This window comes from Aricia agestis, chromosome 18, assembly GCF_905147365.1.
Source record: "Aricia agestis chromosome 18, ilAriAges1.1, whole genome shotgun sequence".
In the NCBI taxonomy this organism is placed as follows: domain Eukaryota; kingdom Metazoa; phylum Arthropoda; class Insecta; order Lepidoptera; family Lycaenidae; genus Aricia; species Aricia agestis.
Genome location: NC_056423.1, coordinates 12,475,271 through 12,497,479, shown reverse-complemented (window position 1 = coordinate 12,497,479; position 22,209 = coordinate 12,475,271). Strand labels below are relative to the sequence as shown.

Here is a 22,209-nt window from a genome sequence, read left to right as displayed (position 1 = left end):
GTTAGAAACAGTAATAAAAAAACTAAATTTATTAATTGGGCAACAAAAGGAATAAAAATAAGTAGGAAAAGATTATATGACTTATATGATGAAAGGTGTATTAACAATAGTGAAGTATTTAAAGCATATGTTAAAAACTACTCAAAAACCTTCAGAAAAGTTTGTAAAGCTGCTAAAGCCCTATATATAAAAATAAAATTAAAAACTCTAAAAATAAAATCAAAACAACATGGCAGGTAATAGCGGGTGAGACTGGAAATGTCACCTGTCGTAGCTCTGATTTTGAACTATACTTTGAAAATAAAAAGATTACTAATGATCAAGAAGTTGCGACGGTCTTTGAAAAGTTTTTTGCTGACATTCCGGTCTCAACGACAAAAAATTTAAATTCTTCGTCTGAAGCTGCCGAAAAGCTACTCAGAGACAATGTAAAGGAATGTGATGTCAATTTTAAGTTTAGAGAAATTAACCCCAGAGATATTATTGATACCTTTAAATTGTTGAGTATCAAAAATACTGCTGATCTCTGGGGCATGTCCACAAAAATTATTAAATCAATAATTGACATCGTAGCTCCTCATTTAGCAATGATTTTCAATGACTGTATAAAAAATGGTGTTTTTCCTGACTTAATGAAGCATAGCAAGATTGTTCCTTTATTCAAAGCCGGAACTAAATCGGATCCCACGAATTTCAGGCCTATATCAATTCTACCGACCTTTAGTAAAATATTTGAAAAAATTATTTTAAAACAATTACTAGTACATTTTAATTCTAATAATTTATTACATGATAATCAATACGGATTTACTAAGGGTCGATCCACAACGGATGCTGGTATAGGACTCCTTTGCAGTATTTTTGAGGCTTGGGAGGAGTCGCAGGATGCCTTAGGTGTTTTTTTGCGATCTCTTCAAAGCCTTCGATTGTGTTGAGCATGCTACATTGATCAGGAAATTGCGCCACTACGGAATTAAAGACTCTGCTCTCAGCCTTTTGACTTCTTACCTTAAAAATAGGACTCAAAGGGTTGAGGTTAATAGTAAAAGGTCCAAAGGAACCAAAATAGAATTAGGTGTCCCACAGGGATCTATATTAGGCCCATTTCTTTTTCTCATCTATATAAATGACTTACCTTATCTAGTTAAGGATAATAATAATGAGATAGTGCTTTTTGCTGATGACACTTCACTTATTTTTAAAGCGAATCGACAACAGTCGAACTACGACGAGGTAAACAGTGCTCTCTCAAAAATAGTACATTGGTTTAATGTTAATAACTTACTTTTAAATTCTAGTAAAACAAAATGTATAAAGTTTACTTTGCCCAATGTTAGGCAAGTCCAAACCAATGTAGTATTAAATGATGAGAAGATGAATTTGGTAGACAACACTGTATTCTTAGGTATTACACTTGATAGTAAATTACAGTGGGGTCCTCACATTGTTAATCTTGCAGGTAGGCTCAGTTCTGCAGCATATGCAGTCAGAAAAATTAGGGAAATTTCTGACGAAGATACGGCACGATTAGTATATTTTAGTTATTTTCATAGTAGGATGTCATATGGAATCCTTTTATGGGGAAACGCTGCCGACATTAATACAATATTTGTGCTGCAGAAGCGAGCCATACGTTCTATTTATAAAATGTCTGCTTTAGAATCTCTGAGAGATAAATTTAAAGAAATTGGTATTCTAACTGTTGCTTCTCAATACATTTTGGATAATATAATATATGTTAGAAAAAAATATAAGTAAATTTAAAGTTAAAAGTGACATTCACTCTAGGAATACTAGAAATAAGCACAAGCTAGATATGCCGGTGATCAGACTTAGTAAAGTCAGTAAATCTTTTAAAGGTCAATGTATACGCCTTTACAACAAAATCCCAGAAAACGTTCAAAATCTTTCCATTAATAAATTTAAAAAAGTAGTTAAAGAACGTTTGTGTGCCAAAGCCTATTATAAGGTCAATGATTTCATAAACGATGGCACACCTTGGGAGTAGGATGGCTTCTTGCAAGGCTACTTCTTCATTATTATAGGACTTACAATTATGTATGTGGATATTGTATATAATATTTAGTTACAAAATTGTAAACTTTATTTTAAAAGATTAATTTTTTTCTCACTTTTTTTGGTAAAAAAGTGGGCCCCGTGCGAGTTTCTTACGCCGGTTCTTCTCGCCGGGTTAGTTCCCGAACCGGTGGTAAGCATCATGTAGGACTTTCTGAAAACATTTATTTTAAATTTATTCAGAAATAAAACAATTTTGATTTGATTTGATTTGATTTAACAGTTTTCTTTATTTATAAAAAAATAATTTAATTTCGAAAAATCTCAGCACTGAAAAATAGTAGGAAATGAATAAATCTACAAAACTTGACCTAAGGAATGTAATCTTCGGCGGAATCCAATCCAATAGTGATGTTTCAATCGGACGAAGTTCCGATAAGAACAACTTCGAAGCCGAACTTCGGAGCCCGACAACTTCGACCAGACAACTTCGGCCCGGTTACATTTGCCGAACCGAATCAAGATTTCAACTTTGAAATAATACAAGCAGACGCGACTGAAAAGTTCAAATGTTTGTACGTGTAAGGGGATGTCAATCCACTTTAATATTTAAGTCTCGGGTTCCCAAACTTATTTTGTAATATAATGCCCAATTTGAGAAAAAAAAAAATGTTTTAGCGCCCCCATTGTTTCAATTTAACATGCATCCAGATGAAATAAATCACCCCCCAAGCCTCTACACAACGCCTCAATTTTTTTCTGGGTCCCACACCACTCACCTTTAGACATCTAGCGCCCACAAGGAGGCGGTATCGCTCACTTTGGGAAATACTAATTTAAGTTGATAATCATCATCAGCCACTTTCCTAACATAATATTATGACAAAGACTATTACTATGACAAAGACATTGTATAATAAATATAATGTTGTCTTCATATTATTTATTACTAGATGATGCTCGCAACTCCGTTGCGCCAAAACTCGTTTATCGCGCGGGAACCGTACATTTTTCCGGGACAAAAACTATCCTATCTCCTTTCCCGAGACTCAAAGTATCTCCATACCAAATTTCAGCAAAATCGGTTCAGCGGTTTGGGGGTGAAGAGGTAACATACAGACAGACAGACACACTTTCGCATTTATTATATTAGTATGGATTAATTAACATCAAAAACTATAACTTATAAAAAAACAGTCTTCACAAATAATATTATAGCTTACACTGGACATTATAACGAATCTATTGACAACCTTTTCTTAAAATCGAATCAGTAGTTTAGGTGCTACTGGTACATTTAACATTCTTTCACACAATCACAGGTAATCCGATAATTATACGTCCTATAAATTCAATCTTATGAATACCCAAAAATTTATTTTTCCATCCAGTGGATTTTTTTAACTGTCACCGATGTTTAAAATTCATCAATCATTCGTAATTCCATCAACGATTGGAATTGTTGATATTTATTATTGAGATAAGCTTATGATTGGTATTTTTATCACCTTTATTGCGTACCTAAACTATATTTTATATTGTCTCGTCTTTCGTCTGTTTTAATTAAAAATACTTAGGGTTTCGTCACTTCCTGATAAGGCTATCCACCAATTAACTTGACAGATCAAGTATGGAGAATCTGTCCAAAAAGTTATAGTCTATTCGGCACTTTATCAGAAAGCGGTGAAACAGGCTCTTAGTGTTATTGAGTTGTTATTCCTAGCTAGTATTCCGCAGTTAAGACTGATAGCTAAACAGCCGTCGTGTTTTTATATATGTGGAATAAGAGGCCAAATCTACGACAAAAAATATACATATTAATTAAGCTTTAAAACTGGCAGCAGCAGAAATTTTGGAATTTGGCTCAGACGATCCTGGAATATTTTAATATTATCCACTTCTACCATTTTACTTTGAGGTTTCGTAAAACCAATAGTTACTTGACTTTTTATTTTCATCCCTCCTTGATATGTAAGATTTCTAAAATGAAAGAAAAAATTTACAAAAAATATAACCTCCTCCTTTTTGGTAGTCGGTTAAAAATCAGATCATCATAGTAGGTGATCACGGAAGACCAGGGACAGCGGCGCATGTCGCTGTCATAACCTGAGTGGTCCCCTTTTCTTCATTTTTGGCATTGCACTGCCATACATTCAAAAATATTTTACTTTAAGTTTTAGTTCATAAGTTTCTTTTATTTGTGTATGTCTTTTTTTCTGTATAATCTCTTTTTATTTTATGGTTGTGTAATGTTTTAAAATGAGAATAAAGTTTATTATTATTATTATTATCACGATGCCAGCAGTCCTACTACACGTATACAATCATCATCATCTATTAAGCGTCAATATCTATAACGTTCAATTTAGGCGAAATTTCCATCCTTTCAGTAGGCGTTGTTAAAATTACCGTTTCCATATTTATCGGAGAAAAAAGGGAATTTATTGCCTCGCCTCTGGGATTGAGAGGCGTTGATGTAACAAGTTATTCATAGATGTAAATCAGCGGGCCCAGGAGGCGTCCCTGAGGCACACATTGTTATGAGCAAACCAATCGAATGCATTGTAAAAGACAATCGGAATTTTTTGTTTGTGTCTGTTGAATAGTTTCACTTCTGTCTTTGTCAGGGTATTTAGATACCTAAATCTATTGTAGGAAAGTTCATTTTACTGTAAATAGTATGTTTATGAGGTAAAAATCTGGTTTTCCTTGTTATCTTCTACCCTGTCGCTTTGTAATATTTTCTACCATTTAATTTGCGTTGTACTAGAGTGGCTTTACTACTTAATATTGGGTATACATCTACATAATATTGGTTATTATTAGTTGTAAGATGTTGGCTTTCGCGACGTGAAGCCAATATAATCGTTTGGCCTCATAACTTAACTAATTAATTCCTATGTTGAGACTTAAAGCTTCTCCGTTGACATGTTAAGGCTTAGGGTCAGATCACATTAAAACGCTATTTTAATTGAGCAATTCAAAGTTAGAATAGGCATTATCTATTCCAATTCTGCCTATTAGGCAGACCAATGCCGTATCCATCAAGCCTGTCAATTCCTTTATATGCATGTATCTTCTTTTACAGTAAATAAAGTATAGTTTAAAGTATTCAAAACACCATTGTTATATATTTTTGATTGAAGGCGCGTTATATTTGTACCTTAATTGATTTAACTAAATCTTTCTATTCAGGACTTTCTGCCTTTATTCTACATTTCATAATCTGTAGTTCTTTCAATTTTTACGATGTTTTCTTAAACATCATCTTTCTATTTTTTATTGCGTTGGAGCAGCTAAGCCATAAAATAATAGCGAAATTTTAAAGCCACATAAAATATAGCAAATAATATGAGCGTCGAGCGAGGGGTGCGCTAGATCCAATATACGGTGTTTTTGTTACGTTATTTCGTGCACGTTCATCGTTATTCCACCTCGGAGTTTCCGTGAAAATGGTCCTTGTGTTATGGACATAGAGGTGTTAAAGGCTGATAGGTGAGGAAATGCGATTGTCTAGGAAAAATGGAATACGCTATTGCCTTCCGATAGTTTTTGATGATATTTACGGGATGCATGGCGATAAAATTGGGTATATTAGGGTTCCGTACGAGATATAGAGGCTAGCTCTTTTGGAATATAGAAGTGAAAAAGTAGTAGTGGGTATAAGGTAAGGCAAATGAACCAAAGTGATGGACTTATTGTATCTTATATGGTTTCGGGGGCGATAAATCGATCTAGCTAGGAATCATTTTTAGAAAATGTCATTTTCATTGAATACCGAGCAAAGCTTGGTCAAATAGCTAGTAATCCTACGTGAACGCCTCCGTGGTCTAGTGGTTAGAGCGTCGCTCTCGACTCCGGAGGTCGTGGGTTCGAATCCCGCGTTGGAAACATGTTATTTCCAAGTTTGGTTAGGACAATGCAGGCTGATCACCTGATTGTCTGACAAGTAAGATGATCCATGCGTCGGATGGGCATGTAAAAAGTCGGTCCTGCGCCTGATCTCTCGCCAGTCGTGTCGGTCTTCCGTCCCACTGGGTTATGAGAGTAAATGAATAGAGAGTGCTCTTGTGTACTGCGCACACACTTGGGCACTATAAAATTACTCCTGCGTACCTGGTCTGGTTTCAATGAAAACGGCCACCGTCACCGAAACCGGTGTGGGGAGTATTATTATTATTATTATTAATCCTAATTAAACTTGAACACAACATTTTATTCAGCGCAAGAAATTTAACCCACAATCTGTCGTATAACTTTCCTTGCGCCAAAATTCGTTTATCACACGGGAACCGTACATTTTCCGGGATTAAAAGTATCCTATGTCCTTTCCCGGGACTCAAAGTATGTCCATACCAAATTTCAGCAAAATCGGTTCAGCGATTTGAGCATGAAGAGGTAATCAGACATACAGAAGGTTAGACAGACTGACACACTTTCGCATTTAGAAATTAGTATGGATATAATGCAGAGCTCAAACATTTTATGCGATGTGTATTTATCAGAATGGGGATGAAAGTTGTATTATTTAACTTGGTGCTAAGTTAATACTTTATATTGTCCATGGTAATTCATGGGCACAAGGATCGAACTAGGAGTTCAGTACAATATCCGTTTCGAGAACATTCTCCGACCGCCATTTTGGATTCTCGGCCACAATAAGTTGAGTTATTTTTTAATATTCCCGTCTCCGGGCGGCCGATATTACTGGAATGGGATTATACTATGCCGGTATACAGGAAAAAGTAAAAAGATGAAATCTGTGACTATTCACACACCTTATTATATTTTCATTTTATTATTTTGTTGTTGTAGCGGCAAGTGGCAACAGAAACATACATTCTGTGAAAATTACAGAAGTCTAGCCACAGCGGGTTTTGAGATACTGCCTGGAGACAGACAGACAGACGGACAGACATCGAAGTCTCAGTAATAGGGTCCTGTTTTTACCCTTTGCGCTTTGCAGGGTACGGAACCCTGAAAAAGGATTTTTTTAGCGCTGCTTCCTTCACAGTGATAAACTGATAATGTATTGAAATATAATAAATTGTCCAATTTGTACAATGTATGACAATTATCCAGGAATGAATAGATAAATATATCGACAAATATACTCATTTGGTGCCAATTAAGTTATATTATTGTCCCAAATTGGGCTATTTCATAATCAAATGGGTTCTAATTAAATATTTTTAATTGATATTTGTACTTATTTAGATTTTTTTGATGACTTAATAATATGCCAGAATATGTAACTACTAAGTATATTAATGTTTGTATAAGCTATTTTTTTTATGAAACAAGGGAGAAAACGACCAAATGGGTCACCTGATGGAAAGCAACTTCCGTCGCCCATGGACACTCGCAGCATCAAATGCAGGTGCTGCAGGTGCGTTGCCGGCCTTTTAAGAGGGAATAGGGTAATAGGGGAGGGTAGGGAAGGGAATAGGGTAGGGGATTGGGCCTCCGGTAAACTCACTCACTCGGCGAAACACAGCGCAAGCGCTGTTTCACGCCGGTTTTTTTTTTTATGAAATAAGGGGGCAAACCAGCAAACGGGTCACCTGATGGAAAGCAACTTCCGTCGCCCATGGACACTCGCAGCATCAGAAGAGCTGCAAGTGCGTTGCCGGCCTTTTAAGAGGGAATAGGGTAATAGGGGAGGGTAGGGAAGGGAAGGGAAGGGAACAGTTGAGGGTAGGGAAGGGAACAGGGTAGGGGTTAGGGGATTGGGCCTCCGGTAAACTCACTCACTCGGCGAAACACAGCGCAAGCACTGTTTCACGCCGGTTTTCTGTGAAAACGTGGTATTTCGCCGGTCGAGCCGGCTCATTCGTGCCGAAGCACGGCTCTCCCACGTATATTTTACTTTCTGACTTTTAATATAATCAATTTTTAACCACCGACAAAAAGAAAAGGGTCTTGAAGTGTCTTGAAAGGGGTTCGAAGAGTCTGTGTGTCTGTCCGTGGCATCGTAGCATCCAAACGGGTGATTTAAGGAGGATGAAAGGGGTTCGAAGAGTCTGTGTGTCTGTCCGTGGCATCGTAGCATCCAAACGGGTGATTTAAGGAGGATGAAAGGGGTTCGAAGAGTCTGTGTGTCTGTCCGTGGCATCGTAGCATCCAAACGGGTGATTTAAGGAGGATGAAAGGGGTTCGAAGAGTCTGTGTGTCTGTCCGTGGCATCGTAGCATCCAAACGGGTGATTTAAGGAGGATGAAAGGGGTTCGAACGGGTGATTTATAATTTAAGGAGGCTCATAGGTATACAAGAAAACATTTTTGCTTCTTTTCCTGGATATCAATAATAATAATAATTATTAATAATTGGTACGGAATATTTCGTGCGCGAGTGAGTCCTTGTACCATGAAACTGTTTTGAGACTCAAACAATCGGACGAAAATGCCGCATCCTACTCTAACAAACGTGAATTGACGTTGTTAGAGCAGGACGCGGCATTCTCGTCCGATTGTTCGAGTCTCAAAACAGTCTCGTAGTTATAGGACTACTGACTCGAACTTAGCTGATTTAGTTTTATTTTGTTTTCACGTGTGGCTTGTGAGGGTACAAGAAGTCCAAGAGTTTAACTTACACTAAGCTTATTAATAACGCTTACCATAAAGTGGAAAGCATTTGAGTGCTTACCAGGACATGGTAAGCACTTACTATAAGGCGATCTGTACTCCTATATCCCGGATATTCCATAACCGACCCCAATTAAGATTTGCCTTCACAATCGGGAATCGAATGTTTTATTCATAATCGAATAATTATTCGGTATCGAATAATTATTCTCCATCGAATAATTCAATTGCGTCATCGTGTCATGACTTTGTGGATACCGATTCTGCTAATTTGATTCAATATTACAGCTTCAATTCAGTTCCAATAGAGTCTCACTACAAAATGGTATTCAAAAAATGTTTAATGTCAAGTTAAACGTGGTCATGTCAAAATTAACTACCTATAGTACCTACTAGCTGACGCCCGCAACTCCGCTGCGCCAAAATTCTTTTATCGCGCGGGAACCGTACATTTTTGCAGGACAATTAGTATCCATTGTCCTTTCCCGGGACTTAAAGTATCTTCATGCCAAACTGCAAAATCGTTTCAGCCGTTTGGGCGTGAAGAGGTAACAGACAGACTGACAGACAGACAGACACACTTTCGCATTTATAATATTTATATAGAGTATACTCAGATAGACAAGCAGACTTAGGTACACTTTTGCATTTGTAATATTAGTACGGACTTTTAATCACACGTTGATGTACTATGAGAGAAATTGATTCCTATGCAAATCGGGGACCTAAGTAGTTTGGTTGCGTGATGTCAAACCCAGCTGACAGATCACAATTAACATTGAATTGACATATTCGACCAAATAACGTTGGTCTGTCAATTGCATAGGAATCAACTTCCTCGATGGTACCATCGAGGAAGTTGATGCCTAGGCAGTTGATGGACCTTCGTCAGTTGGTCGGTTTATGTCAATTCAATGTTAGCTGTGATCGGTCGGATGGGTTTGACCACAGATTTGACTTAACGCGACCATACTACTTAGGTCCGCCATCTACCTATGATAGTAGGTATCTCTGATAGTACCTAAATATAAAAGTAAACTACCATAGCCAACTACGAAAAGACATTGTATTAAGTACATTTCATAGCAAATCCATTTTTAATTCCCACATCAGCAAACGTCAGCAGGATCAGAACCTGTCCCCCTATCCCCGGGATCCGAAGCCGGATACCGTTATCCGGATAAGCGGATTAGGCCGGATATTTGTTTATTTGTTACGTGTTTCGCATTTGAAGTGCTGGAATCACAAATAATAGAGGGTATTATTGTGATGCTTATAAGTTCGTAAAGAAAATCGTAAGGTTTTGGGAATCAGTCGTGCAAATGTCCACAACTAATAAGTATATTGTACTTAGCTTAAAGCTCAACTATGCATAAAGTATTATACACTCGATAATGTTTAAAGCTTTTAAACAAAAAAAAAAATTGGTCAAAATCGTTGCACGGTTGCACCCGTTTGGACATGGGTAAGTATACTATGCTGCGATGTCGCAGTACCGGACAGACGGACAGACGGAGAAACGGAGAGACAGACGGACAGACATACAAACGGACAGACGGACATAAAGATAAACGGACAGACCGCCAGACAGAAAGACAAACGTACACGTCAAACTATTTTCTGGTATAAACTATGCAATCATTACCCTTCCTTTTGCCCCCGCAGTTGTGTAAAAGCGGAAATGTTCAAACTCCTTGATCCTTGAAGTTTTCGTTCCAGTTTGTGCACGAGGGCTTTCAGGTGAGTTGCAGGATTATGGTTTAGTTTCTCAGTTATGTAACTTTTGAGTGTTTGGCGAAAAACGTTGGATATGTTTGTTGGGGCATGTGCTTAGTGCATGGCTTCTGACTCGGAGGTCACAGGTTCGTTCGCCTGTCATGGAAACCATGCCAAGTAATTTATAGTGCCCAAGTGTGTGAGCAGTACATAACGACGACGACCAATACGATCAAGCGCTAACGTTTTACAGGCTCATCCGGCGCATCTTCTTCAGTTAAATCAGGTGATCAGCATTGTCTTATAAGATTTTGAAATATCTTTGCAACGCGAGAATCGAACCTTTATCAATAAACCAAGCTCTAAAGTCTAAACCACTGGGTCACCGAGGCATAGCTGGGTACAAACTACAAACATATCTGTAATCCAACATTTTTCGCCAGCGCATCAAACCTACATCAAAAGCCAAGCTCTAAACCACTAGACTATGCGTAAACTATTTTTGGGTTAATAAATAACTAAAGTGGACCATAATCTAGAGTTATGTGTGTAAAAAATCACGTCTACATAATTTATTAACCCTAAGGTTTAGTGGGGTCGGAGTCACGTAGACTCTCAACATAAGTGTGGGGTAGGTTTTACCCTTAAGTCTTAACGGAGTATAAAAATACCATTATTACTTTCTCGATCTAATCCATACTGATATTATTAATGCATCTGTCTGTCTGTCTGTCTGTGACCTCTTCCTATTTTACTGCACCCGCATCTCCGTTGCGCCAAAATTCGTTATTCGCGTGGGAACCGTACATTATTTCGGGATAAAAAGTATCCTATGTCCTTTCTCGGGACTCAAAGTATCTGCATAATAAATTTCAGAAAAATAGGTTCAGCGGTTTGCGTAAAGAGATAACAGACAGACAAACAAACATTTTGCCTTGTATTAGTATAAATAAAAATGTATGGTTCCCGTGATAAACGAATTTTGACGACGGAGTAGCGGGTGCAGCAAAACAGAGATAACATACAGACAGACACACTTTGTATGTTATCTCTTTACGCCTAAACCGCTGAACCAATTAAGTGAAAACGAATCACCAGTACTTGTCAATAAACCAGTAAAACTGTGTATGAGGATATTTGCATTTTGCACTCAGGACGCACTGCAAACTTCATGCACTAACGAGCCTCATACTGCATACGTAACTTCACAACTTTATTGTGAATTCGTCCAATTTCCTCCCAGAGGCACTCGGACAACTCAGACAGAACAGGATGTTGTAATGGCGCAGTTACTACTTTAGGGTTAAAAGTACCCTTTTTAAAGTAAATAATTATAGGTATAAATAAAAGAAATAAAAAAACGACAATTTCCAGCAGTGGGAGAGCTGATGATGATGAAATTAACTAAGAATACTCTCGATCACCTCAGCTTTAAAAAAACAGATCAAAATTTATTTTTCCCATTGGATGCAATAATGCCACGGGACACACACAGCCAGACAAATAGACATGTCAAAATTACCACGTATACCCGCGTCGGAAAACGACTTAAGTATTTCGTAAGCAAAGAATCTTTAAGAAACCGTACCTTTTTGCGATGTCAAGTAGCCTATTTGGATAAAACACACGTCAAACAACAATTACTATGGCGAGATTTAATGTGTAGGAATATTATGTAGAGCTTTATGAATAAATATGTTTTAAAAAACACTCAGTCTGTCTCATCAAAGAACATATTTTAATATTATTCCGAAGCAATGATATAATATGAAAAATATAAGTAGAATATCATTGTTCCGAAGTCATTTCGCAAGCACCTGTTCAATCTGTTTTGAATTGATTACAGCGTTAAATAAGAGTTTGCAGTATATTACATGAAAGCATTCAAATGTGAAACGTTCAAAACTTGGTCGAAAGTGATAAAGTTTTTGTGATAATGATACAAGAGACGCGCCGGCAGCCGGGACAAAAACCGAGCTTTTAGATCGCATCTAATATTCATGAGTCTCCTGTACTATGTTCGAGTTAAAGAGGATCAGTGTGTGGGCTCTTGTACTAGGTTCGAGTGAGAAATAGGTTTGTTTGCTCCTGTACTAGCATGGCATTGTGTAGGCTCTTAGAGCCTGACCAGATGAGGCGTTTGACGTGCGAGTGAGCGACTCGCGCGTTTTACGCGCGTACCCGATGTACTATAGCTTCATAATATTATATCGCGTCCAGATGCCTACGCGCGTTTTCTTACTCGCGCGTAAAATGCTTGCAATGAGCGGGACTCTCGACTCGCCCGTAAAACGCGCGAGCGACGCGCGTCGAGATAGTATCCAGCCAGGGTGTCATTGCAGTGCGGCGCGGCGTCCAGAACGTATTTGATTGGAGCATAATAACTTCGAGTCCATATTTGCAGCGTAAAAACGCGCGTAAAATGCGGTATCTGGATGCAATAGAAATTGACACGCGCGTATGGACTTCGCGCGAAAAACGCCGCATCTGGACAGGGTGTAACAAAACAAAGCGACAATATATTTAGGGTGTGTCTGTGTCCCGTACATGGAGTTCGCTGTGAAAGTAGCAGCGCTGAATTTTTTGTGATTTATATTGGCAAACGCCTCATCTTCATTATTTTGCTCATACATTCTTTTAAAGTAACTCTTTTAGCGCTGCTACTTTCACAGTGAACTTTTATTATAAGACACATACACACCCTAAAGTATTATCAGTCTGTTCTGTTACACTTACACCCTGTATACAGGTACAAGGTTTTAGATTAAAATGGTTTCTGAAATAAAAAATAATTAAGATAAGTATCTGCTTATTATGACTTATGTCAAAAGTCGTGGATTGCATCTCATGTTAAATCCCTCTCTTCTTTTTTTGCGGTATATTCGTCAAAGCTGAGTCCATCAATAAAATTCATTAATATTCGAAAAATTTGCCTTAGTCAATATCACGAGGGTGCGAATTAATAAATCACTGAAAAATGTAGGTGACCATGACGTGTGCTGTGTCGGGATAAATAAGAAATAAAATAAAACAGTAAACCACTTCGTTATAAACTTAGTAGCAATTGTATTTCTGTGTGTTCATTTAAATACCAATGTGAAAATTAATTTATAGAATACATTTCAATACCACTCTGATTATAATGAAATAAGTTACCGCGCTTTTATTATGCAAAGAATATGGTTTTATGTATTTTGTTTCACTTTTTTTTTTTACAAAAAAAAATCTTTTTATTTTCAGGTATGTACTCCAAACTTTGCCGCTATGAGCGTAAGTTAAAAATGAAATAATTTTAATAACGTCTGAATTTTTTAAAATTTTTATATACAAACCATAAAGTTAATATACCTAGCGGAATAGAGAAACAAAGGCCTGAGCAAGAGAGATGTCACTATCAGTAACACTGCGTGGTAAAAAGAGACGTGTGATACATGACAGCAGCACTCTTTTTTTGACGTCCAGTCGGCACGTGCCACACGTTGACAATTTAATCTCATAGAATTCATGTTCAATCATGCTTGTGTAAGTGTATACGTACACATATTTTTCACACAGATGAAAACCAATTTCGGTTTCGTTTGACAGCTCGAGATTGTTGCTCTATTCCGCTAGGTATATTAACTTTATGACACAAACTATGAAGTGAGTAGTGACAGATGTTTCTAGTCTAAGAGCGATATCGTATTTTGTATACTCGGCTAGAACTGAGTATGAAGTAAAAAGCTTTGAACTCACAAATAGTTTGAGATTTTAGTCAGCAGGGGTTCCCAAACTTTTTCAGCCTGCGGCGCAGTTACACGTCACAATATTTTGTTACGGCGCCCTACTTTACCTAGCTATTAGGAAAAGATACATATTATGTGCTATCTTCAATGATTATAGTTGGGTTAAGCAAGTAAATGAGGTAAATTATAAAAAACAATAATAATTATTTAATCATCTACCTGCTTTACATAAGTAATATTATAATTTTATTTTATAATAATTGTGGTTTCGGATAGGGAAGGAGGATCGTCTCACGGCGCCCCTCTTGCCTTTCCACGGCGCGCCCGCGGCGCACAGTTTGGGAACCCCTGAGTTAGAGGTTTCTGACCGCTAGTGCCTCGTTTTGCCATGTCGACTTATAGTTAGATGATAACTTGGCAAGAGTTCCCGCAATATGTCCGCAATAATCGAGCGGTGGGGACACCTGATTGACACGTCGGAGCTAACTGCCCATGAATTATTTAGCGGAGGGTCAAATTTAGTCGCAAGTCGCAGCACCCGGGGTTAGGAGCTAGGACATTTTGCGTGTGAACATGTTACATTCACCATCATCAGTATCTTCCCCAGTAGAAATAACAAGAGCCTATATTTTACATAATTACGTCATTATTGTTATACATTCCATACTAATATTATATAATGTCATATAATATAGAGTCCACTGTAAAATTAGCAGCGCTGAAAGAGCACTTGTTTAGGGTTCCGTACCCAAAGGGTAAAAACGGGACCCTATTACTGAGAATTCGATGTCTGTCCGTCTGTCCGTCTGTCTCCAGGCTGTATCTCAAAAACCGCTATAGCTAGACTTCTGACAGATCTTTTCACAGATTTTGTATATCTGTTGCCGCTATAACAACAAATACTAAAAATAAAATAAAATTAATATTTAAGGGGGGCTCCCATACAACAAACGTGACTTTTTGGCCTTTTTTGCTCGTAATTAATAATGATAAGAGGTAGGCACTTCAAATTTTTACAAAGGCTTTAAATATATGTGGTCTTTAATAATTAATAATAATATTTAAATAAAATAAATAGTTAAGGGGGGCTCCCATACAAAAACACAATTTTTGCTTACTTTCGCTCTATAGCGGTACGGAACCCTTCGTGCGCGAGTCCGACTCGTACTTGGCCGATTATTGCGATTTGTATCCAGGGCAAGCGCCCCGCGTCATGAATTTTTCCATACAAAGCTGTATTATAGGGGACCTCTACACACCCTAAACTCTAAAGTATTTATCACTTAGTTTTGTTACGCCCTGTAGAGATAGCATTTTGTACCTTTTTTTTTTTTATGAAAGAAGGGGGCAAACGAGCAAACGGGTCACCTGATGGAAAGCAACTTCCGTCGCCCATGGACACTCGCAGCATCAGAAGAGCTGCAGGTGCGTTGCCGGCCTTTTGAGTAGGAATAGGGTAATAGGGGAGGGTAGGGATGAGAAGGGAAAGGAATAGGGGAGGATAGGGAAGGGAATTGGGCCTCTGGTAAACTCACTCACTCGGCGAAACACAGCGCAAGCGCTGTTTCACGCCGGTTTTCTGTGAGAACGTGGTATTTCTCCGGTCGAGCCGGCCCATTCGTGCCGTGGCTCTCCCACGTATATATTCCTCCTCACTTAACCCTGCATACCATTCTATATATTATGTTCTCCAAAACATGGCACGATCATTAATCAGATGTACTATATTAATCATAGTGTGTAGCGATTTGTCACTCTGACATGTCTTAGTGTAGCACTTACAGACAGGTTACAAAGATCGTTTGTTTCGCGGAATGCAATTTCAACTCTATAAGCAGATGTTAACGATTGTTTTTGTCTTGAAAGGATTGCGATAATATGTTTTGAAACTATTATTTCTACCCCTTATAATGGGTTGGTATGTAATTTTGTTTTGTTTTGGTCTTTAAATATTATGTAACTTATTTTATGCTTTATCTCGCAAACGAAGAAGAATGCATTTAATTAAAAATGTGCGGTTTCTTGGGAGCCTCGACTAGACCTTACCAAGTCGTTTTTTCGACCAAAAAACCGTCAACACTCATTTCCATGGCTATTATTGGTGCATAATTAAAAAAAAACATTTTTCGGCAAAAATAACTAACTTATCCTAAAAGGTAGTTTTTTCGATATTCAAGGGTCGCTGTCAATCAAGTATCATGTGACGTTTTCTCTGTGCCAGATAAAGACAAAAACCCTGTAAGTGTTAATGTTAGTAATGAATGTAACATCCATATTAAAATGCGAAAGAGTGTCTGTCTGTCTGTTAGCGGTTTGGGTGTGAACACTGTTACGCTGTCACGCCCAAACCGCTGAACCGATTTGGCTGTAATTTGGTATGGATATATTTAGAGTCCCAGGAAAGGACATAGGATACTTTTCATCCCGGAAAAATGTACGGTTCCCGCGCGATAAACGAATTTTGACGCAACGGAGTTGCGGGTGTCATGTGGTAAGTAATAAAATATATTTTGTAAACATCCAATGTAATTTTTTAGTCTTCATTACTCTCACTACTCTCTGTCATATCTGAGAGTTCAGATATATCTGAGTCCTTCTCTCTCATGTCGTAGAAGAAGTGGTCGCCGAGGGGGCTGCCGTCGCGCGGGGCCTTGCAGATACCGTCGTACAGTTTGACGAACACTGGAAATATAATTATTTATTTTCGTTTTCAGTTCAATAGCTCCTACGAGTTGTGGTGAAGGTGATTTCATTGAAACAGGTCCAAGACAAAGTATTTTTCGTTAAAAACGATGTCGAAATTCGTTATCAAAATGTACGGTCTATGCGGTTTGACATAAGTCATCGCTAAATGACATTTCGCTTTCGAAGACTGTCAAATCCCATACATTTTGATAACGAATTTCTTTATCGTTTTTAACGAAAGGGACTTTGGCTACGGCCTCAGTGTGGTGTCGATAGCGAAGTTAGATGTATGGAGGGTAGATGGAGGAGAACTATCTTATATGGGGGATATTTGAAAAAGTGTCCAGCTGTACGCAGTAAATAACAGTTGAAAAATCCTCCAAGAGTGTGGCTAGCTGCAGCAAAGGGTATGGAATGAATGTAGCCGTTGGTGACAAAATATAAATTGAAGTTAGCCGAATAGCCGAGTCACAGAATCACTGGGTTAATAGCAATATATTTTGAAAAATATAACCTAAAATAGCTGAAATAAAAGCTGCTAAATGATTTAAAATTTACCCTGTTGCTACTGTAGCGCCACCCTTATTTAACGCATTTCAGCGGACACTTATTACATACAGAGATAGTTCTCATCCATCTACATTCCATAGTTAGATGTCAAAAATGTTGACGTCTGAAAAGCGAGGCGTTATGTCAAATCCTATATGTTTTAGCATCCAATGCATATTAACTAAGCACGCAGGAGTCATTTCATAGTGCCCTCGCGCAGCGCGCTATACACAAGCTGGCTCTTGACTCTGAGGTCGTAAGCCGTGACTCGTGGGTTCAATTCAAATTCCCTGACAAAATATGTTGTTCCCAAGTTTGACTGAGAGTAGTGAGTAGGATATTGCAGGTTATAAGATGATCCATGCGTCGCATGGGCATGTAAAAAGTCGGTTCTGTGCCTGATCTCTCGCCAGTCGTGTCGGATATTGTCTTATGAGAGTAAGGAGTAAGGGAGAGAGTATTTCTGTGCGCAGTGCACAGAAATACTCTCTCCCTTTCCTTACTCTCATACATTTAGGCACACATTTAGGCATTTCAAAATCCCTCCGACGCCTGATTTCAATGAAACTCAAATTATCATCACTCACTAGTCCCATCCTGGCAATTCCTCAGCCGCATCATGCAAACGCTCTTGAAAGTCCTCCGTGCCTTCTGGTACCCACCACAGACCCAGCTGATGGTCTTGTCCGTGGGCTTCTTCGCCATGTCTCGTGGACAGGGGGGACAGACGCGGTGGTACTTTCTCCTGTAAAAAATGAAGATGAAAAGAAAACAAAAAGTGTCGGTAAAAAAGTATCGTTACAACTTTTTCCGTCTAGCCTCATTTCGCAACCCGCGATAAGGAACTTCGTTCCAAAAAACCATTCCCCGTTGGCCGCAATACACCTGCAACTCTTCTGATGTTGCGAGTGTCGGTGACAGTAGTTATTTTCCTTAAGTTGACCCGTTAGCTCGTTTGCCCCCTAATTTTATATATCAAAAACTGAGTTGCGAACGTATAATCTAGATAATATATTATAAGTTCCATTGCTTACCATCCTCTGAGTTCAACTGTTGAATCCCTGCTCGTGTCATCTGACTCTTTGGACTTGGATGAGGATTTGGAGTCTATGGATAAGTCCAGACTGTCCTCAACAGTCCCCTCGGAACCTGAGGTCAGAAGATCAGGTTCAGATCCACAGACATAGATCAAGATAGATACCGCTTCCACCATTCCATTTGCATGAAAACGAGCGTGCCACCTTTTTTCCTACCTACTGTGACGTACCGATGATAAAAAACGTGTCCATTATCAAGGCCAACGTTTCTTTTTGAATTTCTACAGCTCAATACGGCACTTTTAGTCGTTTAGGCATTTCTGAAATTCCGATTGACGTCCGATTCCGATAGCAGACTAAAGAACAGACTTTCGAAAGACGAGCATTGCTCGTCGTTTGGGAACGCGATATGTCACGCGAAGTACATACACATGCGGTATCTATCTTGATCTATACAGTGGTCAGAGCAATACGTCAAGACGTTTTCTTTATCGCTTGTAGAATCGCCGATCGAAATCGTTGACACGAATCGTGGAAAGTCGACCTTATGGAGGAATAAATTGACACAAGCGTTCGACAAAATGATTGTCCAATGATTATGTCAATTCCGTGCATTTTTAATAGGCGATTCTATAAAGAAGTGGTCTATTCAGACCACAACGCGACGCGTAGATGCATTTCTAAAGGAGAATGAAGTAAAGTGGTCCAAATGTCCACCACTAACGATACCCACATTGACTTATTATCCATTAAATAAAGAGTAACTTTAAGTATGAGACAAAATAAAAATATTCAGTTTGGTTATTTATTCAGTATTTAGTAGACAATTTTACTATTATATTATAATATAGATCTCGATCGTGGTGGACATTTGGATTTTGGACCAAACTCCATACATTTTATGCCATACTCCTTTGTATTGAATTGCATGACGCGTGACGTCTCACTAAATTGAAGTCTGTTAATTCAATACGAAACGCATCTACGCGTCGCGTTGCGGTCTGACCCTAAGCCCTCAGCTTACATTGCAACGTGACGAGACGAGGGGTGTCATTCAAAACTGAGCTTTATTACATTACGAAAAGATACAATTTGAATTGACAGGTTCTGGCTGCTTCAATTGTTAATTGCTAATTTATAAAATGCAGTGTCTATAATTCCCGTTGCAATATATGAACTAACCCTAAGAGCAATTCCAGTTTTGAATGCAATGGAATTCTATATTAGTTGAAAACATTCTGAATTCAAATTTTTATTACCGGCCAGGGGTACGTAACAGTTTTAATTTCGTGCGACAGAATATTTTAAAGGCACTCACATTTACATTATTTTTACATTTTAAGCATATAATGTAAAACTGTGAATTATAATCTTCCTGATAAAAAGATAAATAAATAAAACCGTAAATGTTAGGTCTACTTTCCACTAAAAATCATATTTTTGGAGAAATCTGAGTAGTTGTTAGTTTTCGTCACTTCAACATAATATTTAAATAACCAAGGAGACATTTTTGTCCCTTGTATAACAGCTTTAGCATGACCACTTTAGTTTCTACGATAAAAATTAGAATGGACAAAGCAGCAGACAGGACATTTTGGAAATGGAAATCTGTCAGTAGCGCTACCATGATTTTAAAGCTATAGTATTTATCGATACTCGATACCGACTACGTAAATTTTTAGTGTGGCAATAAAGCGCCTCTAGCGGTCACTTGCGGAACTAAAATCGCCATACTAAAAATTTACGTAGTCGGTATCGAGTATCGACAAAACTATAGCTTTAAACTCATGGTACAGCTACTGTTTGCCCCTAAAACATGTCAGTGTTTCTACGAATTTCAACTATGGCCATACCAAGCCTTATAGATTAAACTTACTTTTGGGTGTCTTTTCACCAGATGATGAGGATCTTCCTTTCTTTGACGCATTTGTTGAATATTTTGCAGCATCAACTAAAAAAAAACTCAATATAAATAGCGCTCTGACAGTTGTATTTTTTTGAACTAATAAATTTTTAAAAAACCTCACTTCTCGTTGTCAAAATATGACCATGTTGCATACAACAAGTACAAAAATATTATGTTTGAAATGAATAAATAATGTCTGAATTTGTGTAACGAAAGAACGCTTCCAAAAAACTCGTAAAATTTTAATTGAAATATTTTAGTGTTATTGAAATTTTGTACATTATTTTTATAATGTTTTAGTCTCCCGAGTTTTATTAAATTTTTAATTTATATTTATTCAGCGATCAATGTTGTTTTTTAAATATTTTAAACGAAATGTTTTACTTACTTTGATTTACTTCTATAATTTAATAATTTTTTAAATTAAAAAAATATGTAAATTTAAATCTTATATATAAAATTCTCGTGTCACAATGTTAGGCCGCGTACTCCTCCGAAACGGCTTTACTGATTTTAACCAAATTTTATATGCATATTCCACTGAATATGCAAAAAAGTACCCAGTAGCTGATTCTCAGACCCACTGGTCTGAGAATCAGCTACTGGGTACTTTTTATATTGATAAGTGCATTTGTTGAATAAATAATAGTAAATTATTACAACTCGAGACTGACGGCGACTATTGTTTGTGTGACGGGATTGCGATGGACGTGGCCATGGTGACTGTAGGTAATATTATTTAGTCACTTCAATAAAATAATACGGGCGAAATACTTTATATGGCAAAGAAACGTTTGCCGGGACAGCTAGTAGTCTATGAATTTATAAAAAGTATGGATTTGGATAGATGATGATGTTGTTACTATTTTGACAGCACACCCAAACCAATATAATTTAAACACAAAAACTACGACCGTGCCACAATATGCAAATTTCATTGGACGCGTATTGTTTGGGGTTTACTTTATTGATTCTATATTCAAATCCTAAAATATATTCGCCTGAAGTTTTGTGGGTTTACAATTTCGATCGAATGCGTTTTGCTATTATTTTATTTTAGGCGTTTAGAAGGAAAATAGAATATGTCGCCAGTTCAAATAATTCTGAAAAATTTACGTCCGCACTCAGAAAGACATTTAATAATGATTAGTGTTTAAACACACCATGCTGAAGTTCCGCGGCGGAAATTCCTCATGATTACGTCAGCAATGTGTAACGCTTACGATATAACGCGACGGAATTTCGGCATGGTGTGTCATCGGAAATTTAAAATACATTGCAGGCGGAATCAAGCCGAACTTCCGCGAAATTCGGCATAGTGTGTTTAGACACTTAAAACTTCAATTTAATGAAGTGTTTGACAGAATAATAAATTAATAAGCTTATGTCAAAACCTTAATTAAACACAGTAAAATTATTATTATTAACATTTGCCTCTGGGTGCGGCGGCCGCCTACTAGCGCACAAACTACGTGTCTATGGTGTCTATGTCTGGCATGATGGAAACCTCAAATGACAGACAACGAATCTTAAAATATTATTTTATTTTCGTTGTTTTAATATCTTTAACTCTATATTAAGGGTCACAAAGTATTAATAATAATATTTTTCTCTGCTTACAAAAATAATAATTAATTTTCTACAGAAATTATTCATGCAATACACCTTATACATAATAAACTCCTCTTTTTTAGAAGTCAGTCAAAATACATACCAATCACTAGAAACACAAATATTTTCGCGCAAACACACATGGTAGAGTTTCGATAAAAATAACAATATCCATGTTATCGGTCGCGGTTTAACTATTCAGTTAGATTTACTGTAATGTTACGTAACTATTTCTATGTTAACCAATACGCGAAAATTAAAACAACCTTATAAACCTACCCCTATTATGCTTTTAATCTGACGCTAATACTACATCGGTCCTCCCTATCTACCTACCAAATAGGTACCTACTCAGTACTCACTAACCCGCGATTTATCTT

At 37.5% G+C, this 22,209-nt stretch overlaps 2 protein-coding genes across 2 annotated transcripts in view; one reads left to right on the top strand and one right to left on the bottom strand.

Annotated features, from left to right (window-relative positions):
* Positions 1 to 22,209, top strand: part of LOC121736245 (dystrophin, isoforms A/C/F/G/H) — a 523,358-nt gene that overhangs the window by 275,337 nt on the left and 225,812 nt on the right. The gene's annotated exons all lie outside the window — the stretch shown is intronic.
* Positions 16,566 to 22,037, bottom strand: LOC121735871. Its single transcript, XM_042126851.1, has 5 exons — positions 21,933 to 22,037; positions 20,189 to 20,263; positions 18,310 to 18,424; positions 17,863 to 18,020; positions 16,566 to 16,723 (listed from the first exon to the last, which is right to left on the bottom strand). The coding sequence occupies exons 1-5, from the start codon at positions 21,970 to 21,972 to the stop codon at positions 16,575 to 16,577; spliced, it is 537 nt and encodes a 178-aa protein (XP_041982785.1). The 5' UTR covers positions 21,973 to 22,037; the 3' UTR covers positions 16,566 to 16,574.

Bases quoted from the DNA above. Each gene is read 5' to 3' on its own strand.
- LOC121735871 (XM_042126851.1), bottom strand. From the start codon at position 21,972: ATGTGTGTTTGCGCGAAAATATTTGTGTTTCTAGTGATTG. The intron at 20,264-21,932 runs GTATGTATTTTG...GTTTTTTTTTAG, and splicing joins ATTTGTGTTTCTAGTGATTG to TTGATGCTGCAAAATATTCA. The intron at 16,724-17,862 runs GTGAGTGATGAT...TTATATTTCCAG, and splicing joins GAATTGCCAGGATGGGACTA to TGTTCGTCAAACTGTACGAC.